Raw genomic sequence first — 22036 nt, 5'->3', positions numbered from 1 at the left:
TCGTGGAGACAGGGAAAATTATGTGCCCTGTTAGCCCTGGAGTCATGTGTCCTGGTTTCCTCTCCAGCAATGAAGGAACTGATGTATTTACACATTCAAACCTGCTGGTCATTAGTTGAGGGCTGCTCCTTGCAGGGGCATTTAATTTCCCAGCGTTTCTGGCACATATGGGGCCAAAGCCCTCAGGCAAAGAGATGCAGATAGTGGCAGTTGGGAGTTAGCTGGAACACATTGGAGTGCCAGACTAGTGCTAGCGGTGAGGCACGGAAAACGGCTGAGACATCTCTCGTTCCGCTGACCCAAGTGGAGAGGCATCGGGGATGGAGACAAGTGGTCCCCCCACAGAGGTCCAACTCTTCTCTGAGGTCTGAGGTGCAGTGTGCGGCAGCCCCTGAGCCCTGCTGTATGGGGCGCAGTAAACTCTTGAGTCAAGAGCATGAGTGATGCTTAATTGAGAACTGCTAGGTAGACTAGGGGCTTCTAGTGGCTCAGATGGTACAGAATCTGCCTGCAATGCAGGACACCGGGCTTGATCCCTGGGTCGGGAAGGTCCTCTGAAGAGGGGCATGGCAACCCACTTCAGTATTGTTGCCTGGAGAATCCCATGGCCAGAGAAGCCTGGCAGGCTAGAGACCATGCGGTCGCAAAGAGTCGGACAGGACTGAGCGACTAACACTTTCACTTTTTGGAAGACTAGACTGTGTTGACCTTGACAGCGTTGGCATTTGGGGCTGGGTCATTCTTTGTTGTGGAGGCGCTATCCTATGTACCGTAGGATGTTTAGCAGCATCCCTGGCCTCCACCCATGAGATGACAGTAACACCTTCCCACCTCCAGTTGGGTCAACCAAAAATGTCTCCAGATTGCCAAGTGTCCCCTGGGGGAGCATAATTGCCATCCACAGAGAGCCACTGATATAGATCATGCATGCATTGCTAATTCCCAGAGAACTGGAATAAGTTATTAATTCCCAGAGAATTAAATTATAGGTGCCTGGGCAGAGGGGTTAGTAGCCTAGTGGAGGAGACAAATATAAACGCTAAGGACGAGTCACTCTGTGTTGCGGCACTTTGAAATATGTAAAGGCAGGAGAACCAGTTCAGGAATGGAAAGAATGCATTCTTTGAAGAGGGAGGATGGGCAAGGAAGGCTGTATAGAGCCAGAGACAGCTGAGTGAGGTTTTGAAGGATGAAGAGGAGTTTTCCAGATGAGTGATACCATGTATAGAAGTTAAATATAATCTTTGGTGATGGTGGAGACTTGGGAATGCTATAATAATTGATGCTGGAAGTGCTGACTTCAGAGCCTTCTCACACTCAGGCCAGATTGCAGGACTGTAGTTGAATCAGCTTTACCTTGTGATAACAAAGCATTCTGAGTGCATCTGGACCTGGGTTCCAGCCCTCCTCTGTCCATCCACCAGCTGTGACCTTCTCTGACTCCCTCCTCATTTTCTCATCTGTAAAATGGGTATAACACCTACCTATGGGACTGTCTTGAGGACTAAATCATGCTCTGTCTCTAAACTCTCAGCCCTGTATCTGGCATGTGGTATGAGAAGAATAAATGACAGTTAATTATTACCATAAATATTATGAAATAGGCTGAATTTGCATAATAATAGCTAACTTTTGTTGAGAGTGTATTCTGCTCCAGGCACCACCACAAGGGCCTTTCTGTATTAACCTTTGAGCACGATAGGTATTGTGATTGCTCTCTCCATTTTACATGGAAGAGGCCGAGGCACAGAGTAATTGGTACGGTGGGTGAATGATACTCAAAATGCCAGCCGACGTCTGAACAAGCAGTCTTTTTGCTGGATGGTTTAGTACTTAGCATTTCTCCTTAACTTTTTGAAAAGAAATCAAGGGCTTAGTTATAAAGTTATTTTCACCAAAGTTTTAGAGGCAGTGTAGCAACTTTTGAATAAATGAACTTTTCTCACTGTTGACTGAAGGTCCTTAATGCAGTTATAGAATATTAATAAGAAGATGAGTGAGCAGAGACTTATTTTTAACCACAGCATCTGAGCTGGCCTTTCACTGCTAGTCTATTGGGGTAGATGATGAATCACCCAACGCTGACCCCTTCCAGAAATGTCTGTGAGAGGAAACAAGGGGAAACTTTCAGCTATTTAACTCTTCCCCCGGCCCCCACCCCCACCGCACCCCCCCAGGCTATTAAAAGAAAAGCTGAAAGTGTGTTTGTCAGCCTCCTGGATTCCAGGTCCAGAACAGGAGGAGATATGTCTCCTCTCCCTCTGTGACCGGGACACATATGGTGTTCTGGGTATTACAGGAGCAGAATGTGTTCCAAGGACTGCTTTTAAACCCAGCCCCGCTCCATGTGCCTGCGATGGGAATCAGCGTAGGGTCCTGGTGTCTGGGGGAGCACCCTTCTTCTGCTGTACCCTTGTTGCTGGCTGAGCTCTCAGCTTTGATGGCCTCTCCTTGGAGAAACAGAAAAGACAGTTCAGTGAGGGCATGGACCTGGTCTGCCATACGTAGTTCTGTGTCCTGAGCCCGTTGGAGGCGCTCCAACAAGAAAGAGTCAGTGAATGAAAGGTGTGGGTGCTCCTTCTTTCCCAACACCACCATCACGTGCCTAGACTACACATGAGTTTCTCCCATCTTGGGCTCAGGTCCAGACTCCAGTCCTTGCCAGCCACGTGTTCTGGGGTAAATTACTTCCCCTCTTTATGCCCCGTCAGTAAGGTGGCATGTGTGTGTGCTCAGTCATGTCCGACTCTTTGCAACCCCATGGACTGTAGCCAGCCAGGCTCCTCAGTCCATGGAATTTTCCAGGCAAGAATACTGGAGTGGGTTGCCATTTCCTTCTCCAGGGGATCTTCTTGACCCAGGGGTTGAACTTGTGTCTCTTATATCTCCTGCACTGACAGGCGGATTCCTTACTGCTGGCACCACCTGGGAAGCCCATCGGTAAGGTGGAGCGAATAATAATTCCATGCAGAAGGAGGCTGGAAGAAGTCAGTCTAAAGCACCTGGCTCGTAGAAAGTACTCTTGGTGGTAGTTCTTTTGCTTATCATTTCAAGATGGAGCTGGATCCGTTGGAGGTATCCCTCGGGTCGGGGAGAGGGATTGGCATCCTAGAATTCCACAATCCTTCCCTTGGAGGGATCGTAAGGTGCCCTCCAGTTCTGTATTCCAAATGATGTTTGAAACCCTCTGGTCAGTCCATGTTTTCCATAGGACAAAAACCATGGCAGCCTAGATAAAGAGGCGTCTGCAGCAGCTTTGCTCTCATTAGCTGTGGCCTGGGCTCCAGCTGGCCCCCCTTCTCGCTGCCACGCAGCATCTGCTGTCTGCCTCCTACTCAGACGTCCGTGGGTCGGTGGCAACCCCAGAAAGTTCTGGGCCAGATGTGAATGTGGCTCAGACTGTGCCCGACTAGGTGATTAGCTGGTTGTTTTCTCTGCACGACACCCCCCAAAATGTTTTTACTCTCCATGCCTCACCCACACCCATTGCTGCCTCGTCCACTTTCTATTCTTTCTTGAATATGCATGCTTCACATTACCCCTTCTCTAAGAGACAGTCAGCCCCTCCAGGGAGAGGCAGGGTCATGTAGTGGGTCCGGGCTCAAGCTCAGGAGTCCAAACTTGGAGGGTGTGGATCCCAGCTCTGCTATGGAGCTGCTGTGTGAACTCGGGCAAGTTACTCAGCTTCTCTGTGCCTTCTCCTGGTCTATAAATGAAAATAATAGTAGTGCCTACTTGACAGGGTCTTTGAGAAATTTAAACAAGCCAAGCTCTTGTAAAGCACATAGAATGTGCTTTGACATATGGTGAGTCTTCAGTGAAGCTTAGCTAATATCAAGATCTTACAGTAACAAGTGGTAGCAAAGAGGATGGTGATGCTTCAACCATAAGAGCTTGCATGTCGTCAGCCTGCCGAGGGGATCTGGGATCGAAAATCCAGTTGGCTGTGGATTTGCCATGGATTCTTTAAAAAAATTTTTTTTCTTTCTTTTTTTATTGACTGTGTTGAGTCTTAGCTGTGGTGCATGGACTTAGTCGCCCTGCGGCAAGTAGAATCTTCCCGGACCTGGGCTCAGGTCCCCTGCATTGCAAGGCGGATTCTTTACCACTGGGCCACCAGGAAATTCCTTGCCATGGATTCTAATGGCAACTCTCAATAGTGAAATTGTTCAAAGGACCTTAAGGGCTCATGAAGTCAAAGTGTTACTCAGCTGTGTCCGACTCTTTGCGACCCCATGGACTGTAACCTGCCAGGCTCCTCTGTCTATGGAATTCTCCAGGCAAGAGTACTGGAGTGGGTTGCCATTCTTTTCTCCAGGGGATCTTCCTGACCCAGAGATTGAACCCAGGTCTCCTGCATTGCAGGCAGATTCTTACTGTCTGAGCCATAGTAAAGCCCTTGGGGAAACCCAAGGGCTCATAAAGGCAATAGCTATTGTACTTCTGTAACCTGATGAATCCAGGTTAAATGTCAGGGAGCGAGGCTGCCAGGGAATGCGTAGTTAATGATCACAGCGGGTATAAGGCTAGTAACGGAGGAATGAGAGTAAGTGCCAAGGAAGGATGGTGTGTTAACAGTGACTGTGGCTTGCCAGCTAGCTGCTGGGCTCACTGGGTGAAAAGTCACAAAACCCTGATAGGAAAAAGGTGTAGTTCTTGCTTATGGAAAGGAGAGGGACATCAGAGGTCTAAGATGATCCTATCGAGTTCTCTAACTCCAGTAATTACACAATGTTCAAACAAACACTTACTGACCTTGGCACTTTTCAGCCAAATGATGCACTCAATAGGACAGTTTGTTACTTCTGTAACGTCAGAACACTGGCTAGGTAAACTTTAAAGCACCTGACAGATCTTCCTTCAAGGTACGGCAGCACCGAAATGAAAGACAGAACTCATGTCCGTGCTCCGGGGCCAGCCCGTTCCTGGAGAGGAGAGGACGGTCAGGTCAGAAGTCTTGGGATGGGGTGGGGCTGGGCTGTGCGGGGCAATGAGAAGCGAAGAATCACTTTATATTCCTGGAGGAAAAAGAGATATGAAAAGTGGAACAATGGGTTATTATAGCACACTCATTGGAGCCTGTTTTGGTATCTGGCAAAGACACTTGCTTTTCCCAGGGGTTGAGGTAAATGTGTGCTTCCTTCTGTGAGCCAAGTCTTTCCTGGGAATGTAGAGGTGTCAAGAAAGAAGTAAAAATTGGGAAATATAATCTGTTCATCAGAAAACAACTGGTTCTGAAGTGTTTGATACTGGTGAAGAAAATCTATGGTCCCTGTACCCTGATGCCTAACGATGAACCAGGGGCATGGTTCCCTTCCCGATGAGTATGTGTTGAATGAATGAATGAATGAATGAAATTCATACGTTTTCATATAGATGTTTTCTCCTTTAGTTGTTATTGTTTAGTCAGTAAGCCATTTCTGACTCTTTTTGCAACTCTGTGGACTGTAGCCCACCAGGCTCCTCTGTCCAAGGATGACTGCTTAAATAGCATATTAATAAGGTGTTTAGTGATGACTTGGAAAAACTGTACCTTGTACTGAAATCATCGTCTGTGATTGCATCTTGAAGAACTTAAGCACCCAGATGTGAGACGTAGTCCTTAATGAGGATGTCACCCGCATTCAATCCCAGACTCTTTCTAGAGGTTTGAATGTTAGCATTTTCAGCAATCATTGCTGAAGGAATTGGTCCATATAAAAGCCTGTGCATCTCAGTTCAGTTCAGTTCAGTTCAGTTGCTCAGTCATTTCTGACTCTTTGTGACCCCATGAATCGCAGCACGCCAGGCCTCCCTGTCCATCACCAACTCCCGGAGTTTACTCAAACTCATGTCCATCGAGTCAGTGATGCCATCCAGCCATCTCATCCTCTGTCGTCCCCTTCTCCTCCTGCCCCCAATCCCTCCCAGCATCAGGGTCTTTTCCAATGAGTCAACTCTTCGCATGAGGTGGCCAAAGTATTGGAGTTTCAGCCTCAGCATCAGTCCTTCCAATGAACACCCAGGACTGATCTCCTTTAGGGTGGACTGGTTGGATCTCCTTGCAGTCCAAGGGACTCTCAAGAGTCTTCTCCAACACCACAGTTCAAAAGCATCAATTCTTTGGCGCTCAGCTTTCTTCACAGTCCAACTCTCACATCCATACGTGACCACTGGATAAACCATAGTCTTGACTAGAGGGACCTTTGTTGGCAAAGTAATGTCTCTGCTTTTTAATATGCTATCTAGGTTGGTCATAACTTTCCTTCCAAGCATCTCAGCTCTGCTGTTTACTTGGTGTGTGATAACTGTATTTCCCTGTGCAAGCAAGTATCCGGTATGATTTCATTAAGACTGTGTTGTCAGTTAACCCTGCTGCAAAAGCTCTTCAGTCCAAAGATTTAAAAGCAAAAGTGTTTAAGTGGTGTTGCTCTGTGACCTGAACTTGGTGTGATGGGAAAGCCAGCAGGCTTGGTTTTCACGTTGGAAAGACACTTTCTGATATTGCTAAATGCATAAGGTATTTGGTTCAATGTTGTCCTCTGGGACCTGGTAGCATTTCTTATCTCTCTTGCAACACAAAGTGTAGGTGTTACAAAGACCACCAACTCCTCCGGTCATTTTTCCTCTTCAAATCACTCCTCTTCAATTCCCTCCATAATCGGGAAGAAATGGCTGTTGTTCATTTGTTAAGTCTGTTGAGTGTTTGTTATCAGTTTGGGGCTCAGTTTTAGGGTTTACTAGAATTGGGATGGTTCTCAAACACTCTGTCCTTTTGTACATTGATTTGTGTTTTCAGAAGCCCAAAACGATGTTTTAAAAAGTCTAATGAAGAAGTAACTGCTGATAGCCATAATTCAGGAAATCAAAAAGAAGAGATCAGTGTGGAAAGGTTGGATTTTGAGCAAGGACTCTCTGTATGTTTTTGACACCACCAAGTTGTGAAAAACCCAATGATTTTCATTTTTTACATTGATTTAAATGATTTATTCTGTTCATATTTTGGCTTATTTCTCCTCACTGCTTTAAACTAATTTCTTAAAGTTCATTTGTTCATAGTTTCATTTTTTATAAAGGATATTAATCTTATTATTATAAAAGTTCTATATGCTTATTATAACCAATGGTTAAAATTTTTTTAAGTGTAAATAAGGGAGCAGAATCACCTGCGATTCCTTCAACCAGAGATAATCGCTATTCAAATGTATCTTTTTCTAGTCATAATGTAGGATAATATTTGGGACCGTGTTTTATATCTTCAGTCTTATATCTGTTTTTCAGATTATCCCCCTCCATTTTTTTTTTTTTTTAAGAAAAGGAACTCAAATCATTATACTGTAATTCCTGTTCTAAAGTCCCTTCTACTCCTAGTGGTTATTCTTAAGTCCATCCTGTCTTGTGTGGGCTGTGAGGGGCCTGCTCTATGTCCAGCTGCATGGACAGGCATTAGGTTGACAAATGGAAACATGGATAAGAAATTGCATCTTTTAATGGCTCTGTCATACTTCACTACTGCTGTGGCGTTGTTTGCTTAACCTTTCAGAGAGAATGAACGGAGTTGTTTCTAATTTTCTTATTACCTAAAGAGTGCTACAAATAATCATCTTTGTCTGAATTGAATTTACTTTTCTTGGACATTGTTCCCAAGATGGGGTTGCCAGGCCCATGAATATAAACAGACTTATAATACTTGTTACCTCTTTACAGTATTACTTAATCCAATTGATACTGCCACCTGTGATGTCCAAATGTACTTGTTTGCAGAAAGCCCACTCCTGTCCAATTCAAGTCATTATATTTGTTGGGTTTCTTTGGTGACTCAGTGGTAAAGAACCCGCCTGCCAAGGCAGGAGACCCGGGCTCGATCTTTGGAGTCAGGAAAATTCCCTGGAGAAGGGTATTCTTGCCTGGGAAATCCGATGGACAGAGGAACCTGGCAGAACTGCAGTCCGTGGGATCTCAAAAGAGTCAGACACGACTGAGTGACTACACAACAACAGTTTATATTTGCTGCCTTAATAGAGACCTAAAATTAAGTGAAACAGGTTTGAATTTACTTTCTGAAACTCTTACCTTTTTGTCACCAGAGGTACATATAATGCTTGCCAAAAATGTGAAATGAGCTTGTTAAGTATTACCTAAATAGTACTTTAAAAGATATAATGTATTATTAAAAGGTTAGCTTCTACTAAGTAATAAAATTAACATAAGGACTTAATGTTTGGGAAAAGTTCTGAAAGAAAAGACTTGCTTCCATCTTGATTTTCCCTCATTTTTCTTTATCTTCTCACCAAATTTTCAGGAATTTTACCACGCTCAATGCCATTCACCTACTTGCCCTAATGTTTCAAGCGAGTCTAAGCAGTAAGAGAAAAGTGATATTCTAGACCTTCAGAACCAATTTCCTTTCAAGTGGTGCAGAAGGGTCCTTGGATTTCCTTGCCTAGGAAAGAAAAGATGCCAAGTGTTCTTGACCCAAAGTAGCTGCCTTGAAATGCACCCCCTCTCTGCTCAAATCCGAACCAAAGGCATTCTGCCCAGAACTCGAGGTGAGCCGTAGTCACTGCCTGGAGTCTTAATCTTAGCAAACACACAGCCATAACATTTGGCTAGAGAAGCACGTAAACATGAGTGGGTTCTCTCCAAATGAACCTTTGTACTCTCCAGGGACACCAGGGGAGTGGAAGATCTTATCCTTGTCCATTTATAAGACAAAGCAACACAAGCCCCTAACATCCTTGTTAAAAATCAATTAGTAATATTGTATGGGTTGATTATAGGTTTGTGAGTATGAATTTGGAAAAAAAGTTACAGGCTCCCTCATTTTGGTCTACTTGATGGCACTGAACCATCAAGCTGAATTTAAGAACATCCAAAGTTTAAACTGAGTACGAGGCTCTGGAGGCTTTAGAGTCACCATGGCTGGACGTCTTACAGTTCACTCAGAAGACCAAAACAACGGCTGCGGGTAGTCGGCCGTGCGTTTCACATGATTACTTTCACGTGGTTATTTTACTTAACATCTAAAGAGAAAAAACAGCTCTGTAGTGGGCAGTGCCATGATCCTCCCCTGCCACTCCCTGTCTGAGAGAACCGAGCAGGTACCTTACCATGTCCAGTGAGACAGTCAGCCAAGGTGCTGAGTCTCAGTCTGTCACTGACCTTGCTCACTGCAGTCACGTGTTGACCAGTCCCCGCTGACCTGCAGCACCCATGCAGCCAGACAAGATGGTCAGCAGGCAGGACCCATGGGTGCTGCCCTCCCAGGGAGCCTCTGGACGCCCGCAGGTGCTAACCACAGGAAGTGGTGGGTTACGGGAGAGAACAGAAAAGGGGCCGTGGAGATGAAGAGAGCGGAAATGCAACAGGAGTGCATTGAGGGCCAAAAGGAGGAGGAGGAGGGCAGTCCACCATGCTTGGTATCATCACAGACCCTCTGGGTACTAGTTGTTTTTCATCTTAAGAATAAAGTCTGTGCTTTGAACTTTTCTTCCAGTGAGGGGGAGGACTGTGACTTCCTGCTGGTTGAGAGAACCTGCTTCAAGGCAGAAATCCTCTGGAGGCTTGTGTTTTGTCTTTGGCATTCAAGCGCATTTTAGACCACCTTCTATCATATCTCTGTGTTTATTTCTATATGTTATATTATTTTAAATTACCATTTAAATGATTCTAATATGCAATCATTTATGAGTTTTCATTGATTTCAAAACACCACATGGGTGGGGAGGGAACTACATTAGTTAAAAGGCACATTCCATTTTCAGAAATATTAAAATATGGGGATAAGGTATATCTTAGAATGAAGACAATTCAGCAAATTCTGAGTAAAATTACTGCTCCCGGAAGCTGTGTCATATTTCTGGTGGGGCTGAGTCTGTTTTCTGGTATATGTTTGTGTACAGGTGGGGGTAGACAAGTACCTTGGTATCTAATGCACAACCTTCGATATGTTGTGGGGTGGGGGTGGGGAGTGTGTTGGGTTTGGGGCTGAGAGGTGTGAGGAATTGCCCAGTGTCCATTCTGGATTCTTTTCTGACATTCCTTAGGACAGGGTTCCTAGACTTTGGCAATGTTGGCATTTGGAGCCAGTTAACCCTCTTTTGGGAGATGTTTAGCATCATGCCTGGCTTCTATCCAGGAAGAGCATCCCTTGGCCCTGGTTGTAACAACCAAAAATGTCTACAGATGCTACAGAATTGCCCCTGCTTAAGAGCCGCTGCGTTAGGGCCAAAGAGAAGCTCCCGAAGCAGTGGACCAACCCAGAGCCTTTGGCATTTCTGTTCTTGGGAAAGAGTATTGTGGTTAAGAACAAAGTTTCTTAAGTTTCTGAAGTTTCTGAAGTTAGGCTGAGATTTTCAAAACCCACTTACTCTGTCACTTTGGGCAGGTAACTGCACTTTTGGGGGCCTCAGTTTCTTCACCTGTCAAATGGGGATAAGAGCAGCACCTACCTCTGTGGCCTCCCAGGATCGTTGTGGGTATAAAATGCTTGGCAGGACACCTGGAGTAAGTGCTTTGGACATATTATCTACCATTACTATCAATGTTGTTACTGTTGCTATTCTTATCATTGCTATTATTATTGTGGATCCTTTGGCCACCCCCACCAGCTGGGCTAATCACTGGCCATCTCTTGACTGCAGGCTCCCGCCTGCCGACTGTGTTGATAGAGCTTCTCACTCCCTGATCAAGCTCTTCACTTTTCCTCCTTAGATCCATCCTCTCTCACCCCCCGAATTCTCATTTACTTTTGCCGCGCTGTTTACCATCGCATTAGCCTACTCACTCCCAGCCTAATCCTCAGAGTGAAATGTGTCCATTATGTTTATTAAAGTAAGAGCAACTCAGATATGCAGATGACACCACCCTTATGGCAGAAAGTGAAGAGGAACTAAAAAGCTTCTTGATGAAAGTGAAAGAGGAGAGTGAAAAAGTTGGCTTAAAGCTTAACATTCAGAAAACTAAGATCATGGCATCTGGTCCCATCATCACATGGGAAATAGATGGGGAGACAGTGGAAACAGTTTCAGACTTTATTCTTTTGGGCTCCAAAATCACTGCAGATAGTGACTGCAGCCATGAAATTAAAAGACGCTTACTCCTTGGAAGGAAAGTTATGATCAACCTGGATAACATATTAAAAAGCAGAGACATTACTTTGCCAACAAAAGTCCGTCTGGTTAAGGCTATGATTTTTCCAGTGGTCATGTATGGATGTGAGAGTTGGACTATAAAGAAAGCTGAGCGCCGAAAAATTGATGCTTTTGAACTATGGTGTTGGAGAAGACACTTGAGAGTCCTTGGGACTGCAAGGAGATCCAACCAGTCCATCCTAAAGGAGATCAGTCCTGGGTGTTCATTGGAAGGACTGATGCTGAGGCTGAAACTCCGGTACTTTGGCCACCTCACGTGAAGAGAAGACTCATTGGAAAAGACCCTGATGCTGGGAAGGATTGGGGGCAGGAGGAGAAGGGGACGACAGAGGACGAGATGGCTGGATGGCATCACCGACTCGATGGGCTTGAGTTTGAAACTCCGGGAGTTGGTGATGGACAGGGAGGCCTGGTGTGCTGCAATTCATGGGGTCGCAAAGAGTCGAACACGACTGAGCAATTGAACTGAACTGAACTGAAGAGCAGCTCGTGTTCTCTCTCCTTCCCTCTCTCCTCTCTCTCTCTCTGTCTCAGGTTTGGTACAGCTCACTCTGAGTTATTTTGTAAATCTAGATGGAGATGATGCTATTAGGAAGAGAAAGAGGAAAAATTGTGCCAGTCCTTTGGAGAAGCAAGCAGGAACCTGGCTGTTTCCTCAGCCATTGGAATGGCTTCTAGAAGGACAACCTTGGCACCAGGACAGGATAAAAATGCCTCATCTCTGTGACCTCTGAGGATCGGCCAAGGCAAGAGTGGATAAAGAGCTAACCTGCCCCGCCTGCCAGCCAAAAATAGGCCAACTGCGTCACAGGGCTTTCAGTCATTAAACCTTTCCTCTGCAGAAGGCTGTGGTTCCAACTGGAAAGGGGCCAGGGATGGGTTAAGGTAATTCCCTCACAACCCTGACATTCCTCTCTTTGCGTCAGAGGCAGGCTTGGAAATTGAGTAGTGCTACATGGAGGTGTAAATTCGTAACCAGGAATGATGTATAAGCAGCTAGCTGAGGGAACATGTGCAATGAGTCTACTTATAGATTAACTATTCTTTGTCTTTAAATAATGAAGGCCTATTTTTTGGATCAATCAATTTATTTTTTTAACTTTTGTTTCTCATTCTAAAGGTTAATTCATGTTTGTTGTAGAAAGTTTGAATGTAAAAAATCAATAAGAAATTAAAATCCATCCATCATCTTACCACTACAGCCACTGGGAACCTTTTGTGCCTTTTTTTTTCTTTGCATCTTGGTGCAATGTACAGTTTTCCTAAAATTGTGATCATATGCCATTTTCTAAACAGTGAAGTTATAGATGCTAAATTATATCAGAACTGTCTTTATTTAGAGTGTTGTAACCTCAGTGCCTGGCTCAGAGCTTATAAACAAAAGTATCATTAGTTTAGTAAAGATATTTGTTAGATGAATTCACAGTGAGGTGAGTAAATTAATAAGCTTATAAAGAGAGTATATATTGATTCTTACATGAATTAATAGTTTGGGTAAAGAAATATGTCTAAGTTATAGAATGTTTGCATGAATTATTCCTAATAAACAATGTAAAAGGTATACAGAAGAAAAAAATTTCAGGATATTTCCAAAGGTCATGATAAATCTTCTTTTAAATTCTTGAGGTTCTATATGGACCAAATGTTCATGATAGGAATTGATAAAGGATATAGCTTTAAATTATAATTTAATCCACATGTTCAGCCAATGTTTCTTTTGCTTTTATTGTCTGAGCACTATGCTAAAAGTTGGGGATGCAGAAATTAACAAGACAAGTTGAGTCTTTGTTCTCAAGAAGTTGACATTTTAGTCAGGGGTTGTCATGATGACATCTTTGGTCTACACAGGGAAACATTGTTTGAGAATATGGAACTCAGTTACTCCCTTTATGTTCCTGATCTGTCTCAGAAGTTCTGGGTGGAGCATGTTCTTTTCTTGGCTTCCTTCAAAAGAGGAAGAAAAAATAAATAAATAAAAGTACACCCAAAGTACGCACAATGATACTGTATCTCAGATTCAATTAAAGTGTTAGCCGCCCAGTCATGTCCAACTCTTTGTGACCCCATGGGCTGTAGTCCACCAGGCTCCTCTGTCCATGGAATTCTCCAGGCAAGAATACCGGAGTAGGTTGCCATTCCCTTCTCCAGGGGATCTTCTGACCCAGAGATTGAACCTGGGTACTAGATCTCATGAGGTCATTAAATATATTACTTGAGAACCAGATGGATTTTGGCTTGTTAACCTCCTCTTGACTGGGCTGAGTGTCCATGTTGGTAGGAAGAGGCTCTGGTCTGGAGTGTTCTTCAGACTCCACAGTCCCAAGAGGAACTGATGTACCGGCTGTGGGAGCAGAGACATGCTGGTCATTCAGGGAGGTGGGGGAGGAATGGGAGGCTGCCCAGCTGCCCTGGAGAAGGCGTGGCACAGGGAGTGGAGCGTGGGTTCCTAAGGAAAGCACTTCTGGGTGGTATTCTGTCTCTGCCGCCAATCAGTTGCCTGACTTTGATTAACCCATCTCACCCTCTAAACCTCAGTATTCCCATCTATAGAATGGAACTAATGATTGTGTCTGTTTCTTTGGATTACTGGGGATAGTACCTGACAGTGTGGGTACACAGTAGTGATCATTAGTATGCTATCATGATTAATTCCTCAAATGAAGACTGGGTCAGCTGACTCCATCCTATGAGGATAGTGGGTAGATGGGTTCACCTTTTAAGCAAATGTCTAAAAGAAAATAAAAATGTGGATAGGATTTAGTATGTTCTCCCAGAAGGGAGGTGCAGTCAGAATATAGGGTGGTCCAAAGAATGGAATTAGGGCTCCTTCCATTATGCTTTTGAGGCTATTAATGGAGATGCTTCCAATGCCTGCTAGGAGGTCACCCACCCCAGAGTCTGGGTCTAGACCAGGGAGAGTCTCCAACCCCAGCCAAGCATCTTTCTAATCAGGCTTGATGGAGCAGCTAAGAGTATTTAATACATCATCATCATCAGTTTTGTTGCTGCAGCCAAGGTTGTTAGGACCAGGAATTGACACATTGGGATGAAATCTTTTTTTGTTGTTGTTGTTGTGTATTATAACTCAAGTCAGAGAAATGCACACAACATAAATATACAGCTTAGTGAATTCTCCCAAAACCCATATCTGTAACCTAATTTACCTCCCAGGTCAAAAATAGAATGCTAACACCTAGGAATCCTCTCTGTAGATAATTTTTACCTTAAAAACTTTGTGGCTTTCCTTTTTATCATAAAAACTTGTTGGGTCCTCCCGTCTACAAATTACACCTGCAAATCTCTTTGGGTCCTTTCTGAGATGGCTGAGGGGCAACCTTCTTAAATTTCTTAGCAGTCCTTTGAGAGGAATTGTGAGGCACAGCTCTTTTCTCTTTAGAGAGCTTTTTTTCTGTATGAAAAGTATTCTGAGGCATCATCTTTGATTTTTCTGAGTCTTAAAAGATTTGTCACAACCTGGGCTTCATTTTTGGACCGTGTTTTTCTGGCAGTGAACTGACTTTGATCTTTGCTCAAAGACTATTTGTTAATTTTAGCATCTTTTACCACTTTGAGAGGCTGAGAATTTTCAAAACTATGAAGTCCTGGATTGTTTTTATTTAATAGTCCTTTCTGCAATATAGCATTATAAAACTTTACTATAAGCAGCAAAAATCAATCATGTGGCATTTGAATATTTTGTTTATTATTTAGTTTCTACACAACTTTTGATAATAGTATTATTTCTGCTTCTATGGTAACAGGGGTCTCCTTTTCTCCAGTTTTCAGGAAGATTTTGTCTTTTTGTAAACTCTCATTTGCAGCATCCTCAAAGTTTCTTTGGTTTCTTCAAGGCACTTCAGTCTTTTTCACTAGCAATATTCCAAACTTTGAAATTAGAGTGGTTCCAAAGCCATTCACATATTTTACATTTTTGTTCAGTATAACTCCATTTCCACTGTATTAGTCTGCTTGCGCTGATATAGAAAATACCATAGACCGGGTAGCTCAAACAAGGAAATTTATTTCTCATAGCTCTAGAGGCTGGGAAGTATAAAATCAAGATGTATGATAGGGTTTATATTATACTGAAGCCTCTTTTCTTGGGTCATAGGTGACCTCCATCTCACTGTGTATTCACATGACCTGTTCTTTTGTGTGGGTGCAGAGACAGAGGGAGAGAGAAAATTCTTTGTGTTCTTTTTTTTTTTAAGGATTCTCACCCTCCTGGAAAGTCTCACCCTCATGACCTCGTATACCGTAATTACTATACCTCTGCAAATACCCATCTCCAAATACCATCACATTGGGTGTTAGGATATCAACAAGTGAGTTGAGACACAATTAAGTCTATAGCATTCAGGTACCAACGTATGTATTGATATTATAAATTACTGTATTACAGTGAGACTGTTTAAAAACCATTTCTTGTTTTAATTCCTGCTGTCTAGTCTTCCCATATGTAAACTCACTGGCCTTTCAGTGTGTTCAATAAGCCAAACTTATTCCTTGTACCACAGTCATATTTTCTTTGGCTACAGTGCTCTTTATTCTTTCAAGGTCAACTCTTTTCATGGTTTAGGTCTTAAAAAAAATCTTATATCTACAACACTTTACAGAAGTATTTCTGCTTGGATGTCTAATAGATCTTTCAAATTTAATAGGTCTGAAACTGAAATACTAATTGTCTCCTTGAACTTCCACCTTCCCCATCATTTCCTCCTTAAGTTTTTCCTATCGAGAAAATGGTAACTCCGCTTTTCTAGGGCCTATGACAAAAAATCTTAAGAGCCATTTTTCATTTTTCTTGTACTCAATATTCAATATATCAGCAAACCTTTTTACTCATTTCTCAGAATATCTATAAATATGAGAAATAGAAATGTTTCTCTATATTTCCCCCACTTCTTCTGTAGTACAGACTATCATAATTTCTCACCTGGAATGTAGGAGTCTCCTAAATCTTATCTCCCAGTGCTTTTGTGGAAGGATCCCCAGGTGGTGGGGCTTCAGGTCTGGCTTCAGTCAGGAGCAAGAAAGCATCTGAAATGGTTGGAGAGACCTGGGTTTGAATCCTACTTCTGCAGTAGCTTTAGAACTTTGGGTAAGTTTCACACACTCAGTCTCTCTTTACCTTCTCACTTGATCCAACTTAAACATCTCTACCTTGTGGTTGATGTTGAGGATTAAAAGAGATAAAGTCTACAGCATGCCTAGCACCATGCTGGACTTGCTATAGATACTAAAAAATTGTTGATATCATCTTCCACTCCCCACATTCAGCAAAATAAAACCAGGAATAAGAGAGTCTCCTGGTTTCTCCATCTGTAAATAAGAAAGGTTGATAAAAATTAATGGCTCACTCAGCCTCTAGGGTTTGGGAAATGTTTGTCTTGTCCTCCGATTGTCAGTCCTAAACATCAGTAGTGAGTTTCTAGTATTTGTTGGCACATCCTGGCAGATAACCATTGAGTGTATGCCATGTGCCGGGCACTGAACTCAGCCCTTTGCATGGGTCATCCCATTCAGGGACTACATCCCATAAAGAAGAAGAACAGAGGCTCAGAGACATTATTAAGAGACTCATTCCAAGTTTCTTAGCTGGTAAGTGGTGGAGGTGGGATTTGTGCCTAAACCCTTGGACAGCAAATAGATCAAACCAGTCCATCCTAAAGGAAATCATCCCTGAATATTCATTGGAAGGACTGATGCTGAAGCTGCAATACTTTGGCCACCTGACGTGAAGAGCTGACTCATTGGAGAAGACCCAGATGCTGGGAGAAGATTGAAGGCAGAAGGAGAAGGGGGTGGCAGAGGATGAGATGGTTAAATAGCCTTATTGACTCAATGGATGTGAGTTTGAACAAACTCTGGGAGATAGTGAATGACAGGGAAGCCTGGCATGCTGAAAGTCCATGGGGTCGCAAAGAGTCAGATACAATGTAGTGACTGAACAACTCTTTACCTCTGGAGACGGTTTTCACAACTAAAGACTTCTGACCCTGTTGGCAAAGATAAGTACAAAACAGGCTAGAATGGCCATTTCAGCAGCTAAATTGAAGTCCCCCTGAGCCCAAGGACTGAGGGTTGTCCACTCTGTCCCCTCCCAGGCAGGCATGCAGCAAATAGGAACTTGTGGACAAATGTATGGAAAATCTAAGCATCTAAGTCAGCTTTCTTTAAGTGCAGATGTGAAGTGAACAGTAAGTGCTGTTCACGTAACTAGACACATGTAACTAGCTAGACACATTCACGTAGCTAGACACATAACTCCACTGCAAGAGAGATCAGGACTTTCTTGGGTTCTTGGGTGACTGCTCGGAGTGAAGGAGACTGAAAATCTGGAGGGGAAGGATGTTCCCTTAACTTTCGTTTCCCCACAAAAGGAAGGGAGGAAAGGACCAGAGATGAAGAAGACAGCTTCATAGGTTCCAAAACAGAAAACCATCTGAATTATTGATTTCCAGGCCCTGGACATTAGCTGGACAAGGTTTGGTGGTTAGCAGCCTATGTAAAGAATCAGTGTTTCTAAGGACTTATAGAAAACTGCCACTTCATCCATCATTTAATTTCTTGTTCCCAGCAATGTTGGCCTTTGATTCCCTTTGTGCTTTGATTCCTTCCTGATTCTTCTTTTTTTTTAATTATATTTTTATTTTGTGTATTTATTCTTTTTTTTTTTTTTTTGACTGTGCTGGGTCTTCGTTGCTGCGTGCAGTCTTTCTCTAGTTGTGATGAATAGGAGCTACTCTTCATTGTGGTGTGCAGGCTTTTCACTGCGGTGGCTTCTTTTGTTGCAGAACTCAGGCTTTAAAAGTGTGGGCTTCAGTAGATATGGCGCACAGGCTTAGTTATCCCACCACATGTGAAATCTTCCTGGACCAGGGATCGAACCCACGTCCTCTGCACTGGCAGATGTATTCTTAACCTCTGGACCACCATGGAAGTCTCTGATTCTCCCTTTTAATGTGGCCTTGGTTTTTATCTTTGTTTCCATCTGTATAGTGCGCTCCGTAATTCTGGCCTCATTCCTCACTCTCTAGGCACCCCCATTCACATCCTAACTTCCCTTTCTGCTCCCTGTTGCTCCTAGATTCACCTCCCACATTGTTCTGCCTGTTCCTGAACCTTGCCTTTCCCAGCCCGCCGCGGGCGTTTGCCCTCCGCTTCCTCTGCCTAATGCACGTCTCCACTTCTCTGTCTCTCTGCAGTGTCTACCTACGGCCTTCCAGGCTCAGCCCACATCCTCCTCCTCTGAGACTCTGTCCCAAACTGTTTCATCCATCCCTTTGTCACTCCGTTTACACTGATGCGTGTGTGCATCTGTTCCTTTGGCAGTTAACCATGTGCTTCTTCTCTCCCCTCTATCTTTTTTCCCCATCTATTCAGGAAGTCTCTAAATGTCTGTCTTATTACGGAGACCCTACTACATACAAGGCACTCTTCTGAGAGCTGAGGGACAGCCAAAGGGAATATCGGGTTTGCTCATCCATAGACACTTGAGGGAAGACACCCCAGAAATGTGTCCATTGGCCTGACTCATGACTGTAAGTTCTTTCACCAACCGCAGGGGAAGCCAAGGCAGGCATGTCTCTGCTTCTGACGTCCCTCATCTCCTCTCTGCAGAAGCAGATGCCTGGGGAGGGCTTTAGTGTGGGCCTGGGCTCACAGCCCTGTTCCTAGCGAGGTTGTGCCCATCAGCCCCAGAATCCTCCAGCTATGTGAATTCAGCCTCTCCCACGGGCAGCGTGTGGATGCTGCTGGTGGGTTGGGCACTTTCTCTGAAAGAGAGCGACCTCAGCTCAACCCCAGTGGAGCCCAGACCATCACAGGGAGTACGATCCTTGGCAGGGTCAGGATGGAAAGCTGGCTTCAGAGGGAGAGGCCCCTTCTGCCACGTCTGCATGTCCTCAAGCTCACTGCACCCAGCTTCTTTGTCATTTTTCTTAGGAATAAATGAGTGTAACAGTTCATTCAATAAACATTTGCCGAGCACACCATTCTCTGATGCCCTAGTTCCTCCCTGGCACAAAGATAAGTATGACTGTCTTTGCTCTAAATGAGTTAACATCTAGGACAGAAGGTATATGCAAATTACTCAGAGAAAGAGAGCAGATATGGGCACTGCTCAGTGTTGTGTGCATGACAGACATTGCTAATCAAGCATAACTCACTCACTTTGAATCTGGATTCAGCTTCAGAATCCTTCTCAATACATTGTTCTAGGCAGCCACCGTTATTGAATTGGGTATTGGGCGAGAGTCAACTGGCTTGTGATCCATTCTTCTCTTTGTTGTTCAGTAACGAAGTTGTGTCCAACTCTTTGTGACCCATGGACTGCAGCACACCAGGCTTCCCTGTCCTTCACTATCTCCCGGAGCTTGCTCAAACTCACGTCCACTGAGTCGGTGATGCCATCCAACCATCACATCCTTTGCTGGCCCCTCCTGCCCTCAGTCTTTCCCAGCATCTTTCCCAGGGTTATTTTCAATGAGTCGGCTCTTCACATCAGGTGGCCAAAGTATTGGAGCTTCAGCTTCAGCATCAGTTATTCCAGTGACTATTCAGGACTTATTTCCTTTAAGATTGACTAGTTGGATCTCCTTGCTGTCCAAGGGACTCTCAAGAGTCTTCTCCAACACCAGAGTTCGAAAGCATTCTAATCTTTAAGGCAGTCTAAAGGCCACTGAGATAGAGGGAGGGGACTCATTGTGTTGAGTTACTGTGTCTGTCTGTTTAGTGGAAGTGCTCGAAAGTAACACTGCTTTTGGGGAAACCCCCTAAGATCACTCCTCATGACATCTTCATGCTTCCCCTGCTCTCTCAAGGCTCCTTTCTGCCCGTGTTTTAAAGGATTCTTCTTCCTCTCTTTCTCCACAGAAGTAGTTGTGAGAGTCATCTCTCATCCTTTACAAGGTGTTTGTTTTTGCCTGTTCTCCCACTTAGAGAGTTAATTGAAGCGGTCAACTCCCAAATCTTTATCTTCAGGTATGTGTTTTTTTCCACAGTCTCCCCTTCTTCCTTTGGCACTGGAGCGCCAGGATAACCTGAGCCTACTTTATCTTCCTTACTCCATCCCCAGCCCCCACTCCTTGCCTCCAGAGCCTCTGCTGGGAGCATCTGGGTCCACTCACATGGAGTCAGCTTTGGGACATCCTGCCCCCATGCCTCTCTTCTCTGCTTTGTCACATCCTAGCCAGCATCTGAGTCTCAGCTGAACTGTCACTTCACCTGGGAAGTCATCCCCAACTTCTTTATGATTTCCAAAGAGAACCAGGGGCCAAGATTCTTACTATCTTACTCTTTCAGTCATTCGGTAAATAGCTACTAACTGCCTCCTAAGGATCTGCAGTGGATAAGATGCAAACCTGTCCTCAAGGAGCCTGGAGTCTGGCCACGCTTCTGCTGCTAGTTGTTCTTGTTCATATGTCACACCTCTGCCATTAGACCAAACCCCTCATGGCCACTGTGTCCCCACGGTCCTGTGTATGTACCAGATGCTCCACATATCCTGGAGTGGACTGAAAGGTGGCCTCTCTCAAGTTTGATGAAAATGTAGTTCTTAGGGCAGCTCAGAAAGGGTGGAGGGCTGGAGAAGAGGGAACTTGGAACATGGAGGCTGGACCCCAGAGCATTGGGAGCCGGGGTAGGGATGGACGCCTCGAATGGAAAGCAGTTGTGGTTCAAACGTGTTAAGGATATGGTCTGGGTTTGCATTCCAGATTTTCTGCTTAATAACTAAGAAACTTTGGCAAGTAACTTAACACATTATTGACCAGGGGATTTTTCAGAAACTTGTGGCTGATGATTTGTTATGTAAGTGAATATTGTTACATTTCCAATGAATAACATTTGGGTAACAAATGTTACATCTCTGGTCAATAAATTGTTAATTTCTCTGTGCCTCAGTTTTCTCATCTGCACAATGGGTCTTAAAATGTCACCCTTATAGAGTGGTTATGAGGTTTAAAATAAGTAAGTGGGTTTACATGAAAATAAAGCGCTGAATACAATGCTTGGTCTACACATTGGCTATTACTTAGACTTTCCTGACAGTGGGATTTACTGGGGATTTTTAAAGTAACTTTCTGTAAACAAAGTGCATATTATTTATGTAACCTGAAAAAAACAGACAATAAAACTATTTTTTAAGAGACAAGGAAAGAGTCTGGTGGGTAAGGGGGTCACAGTCATCCCTGCTAGCTCCTGCTCCTTGCCCCATGTGTAGATTTCTCGGTGCTCTGCGTGTCGGGGAGGTAAGTTTCAATCCCGCCACCCTGCCTGTTCTCTTTGGTCCCTCCTTGTCCTAAGAGTTTCACAGTGTGAGGCTCCAGCCTTCCTGGATGCGGTCATGGTTTGCTCCCCAGAGTCGTTTGTTCTCAGAACTTGCTTGGAGAACAGAAATGAACTCACCCAAGGGTTCCCTTGCAGAGAGGATTTGCTGAGCAGTGCAGTAGCAGGGATTCCTCAGGACTGGGCAGAGATCTCCGAAAGTGGGAAGGTATATGCAGTGCTGAGCGGAGGAAGGAGGGAGGGCCAGACTGCGTTTGCAAAAGCAGGAGCCAAGTCCACACGTTTTATGAAGTGTTTTATGGTGAAGCTGTAATTGGAACCCTGCTATTTAGCAAGAATTATGAGGTGTGATGGTCTTAACGCTGAGAGTCCTGTGGGAACCTGAGAGAAACTGGCAGGGGAAACAGAGAAGTAGGCATCGTGGAGTGGGTTGCTTGGATTCCTCACGCTGCTTAAATCTGCCTATTTATTATTTTTAAAATTATTGCCATTCATTTTTTACTCTGGGACATTCAAAACTCAACTTAAAGACAAACCAGAGATATTTGTCTGTTACCTGCTGTCTCTCTGAAATAGAGTTGCTAAGCCTCATTGAGTGGTTCAATTCTCTTACT

At 44.1% G+C, this 22036-nt stretch overlaps 1 protein-coding gene across 3 annotated transcripts in view; it reads left to right on the top strand.

The window, feature by feature from the left end:
* The window catches only part of SLC1A2 (solute carrier family 1 member 2), a 160280-nt gene that overhangs the window by 46703 nt on the left and 91541 nt on the right, over positions 1 to 22036 (top strand). The window contains exon 1 of one of the 3 annotated variants that reach the window (XM_043909264.1): positions 4735 to 4947. The exons of the other annotated variants lie outside the window; for them this stretch is intronic. Coding sequence (XP_043765199.1) covers positions 4898 to 4947 — 50 coding nt within the window. The 5' untranslated portion in view covers positions 4735 to 4897. Of the gene's footprint in view, positions 1 to 4734; positions 4948 to 22036 lie in introns of those variants that run through there. 3 annotated transcript variants of the gene reach the window in all.

This window comes from Cervus elaphus, chromosome 1, assembly GCF_910594005.1.
Source record: "Cervus elaphus chromosome 1, mCerEla1.1, whole genome shotgun sequence".
NCBI classification, from domain to species: domain Eukaryota; kingdom Metazoa; phylum Chordata; class Mammalia; order Artiodactyla; family Cervidae; genus Cervus; species Cervus elaphus.
This window is presented reverse-complemented; position numbering and strand designations above follow the sequence as displayed.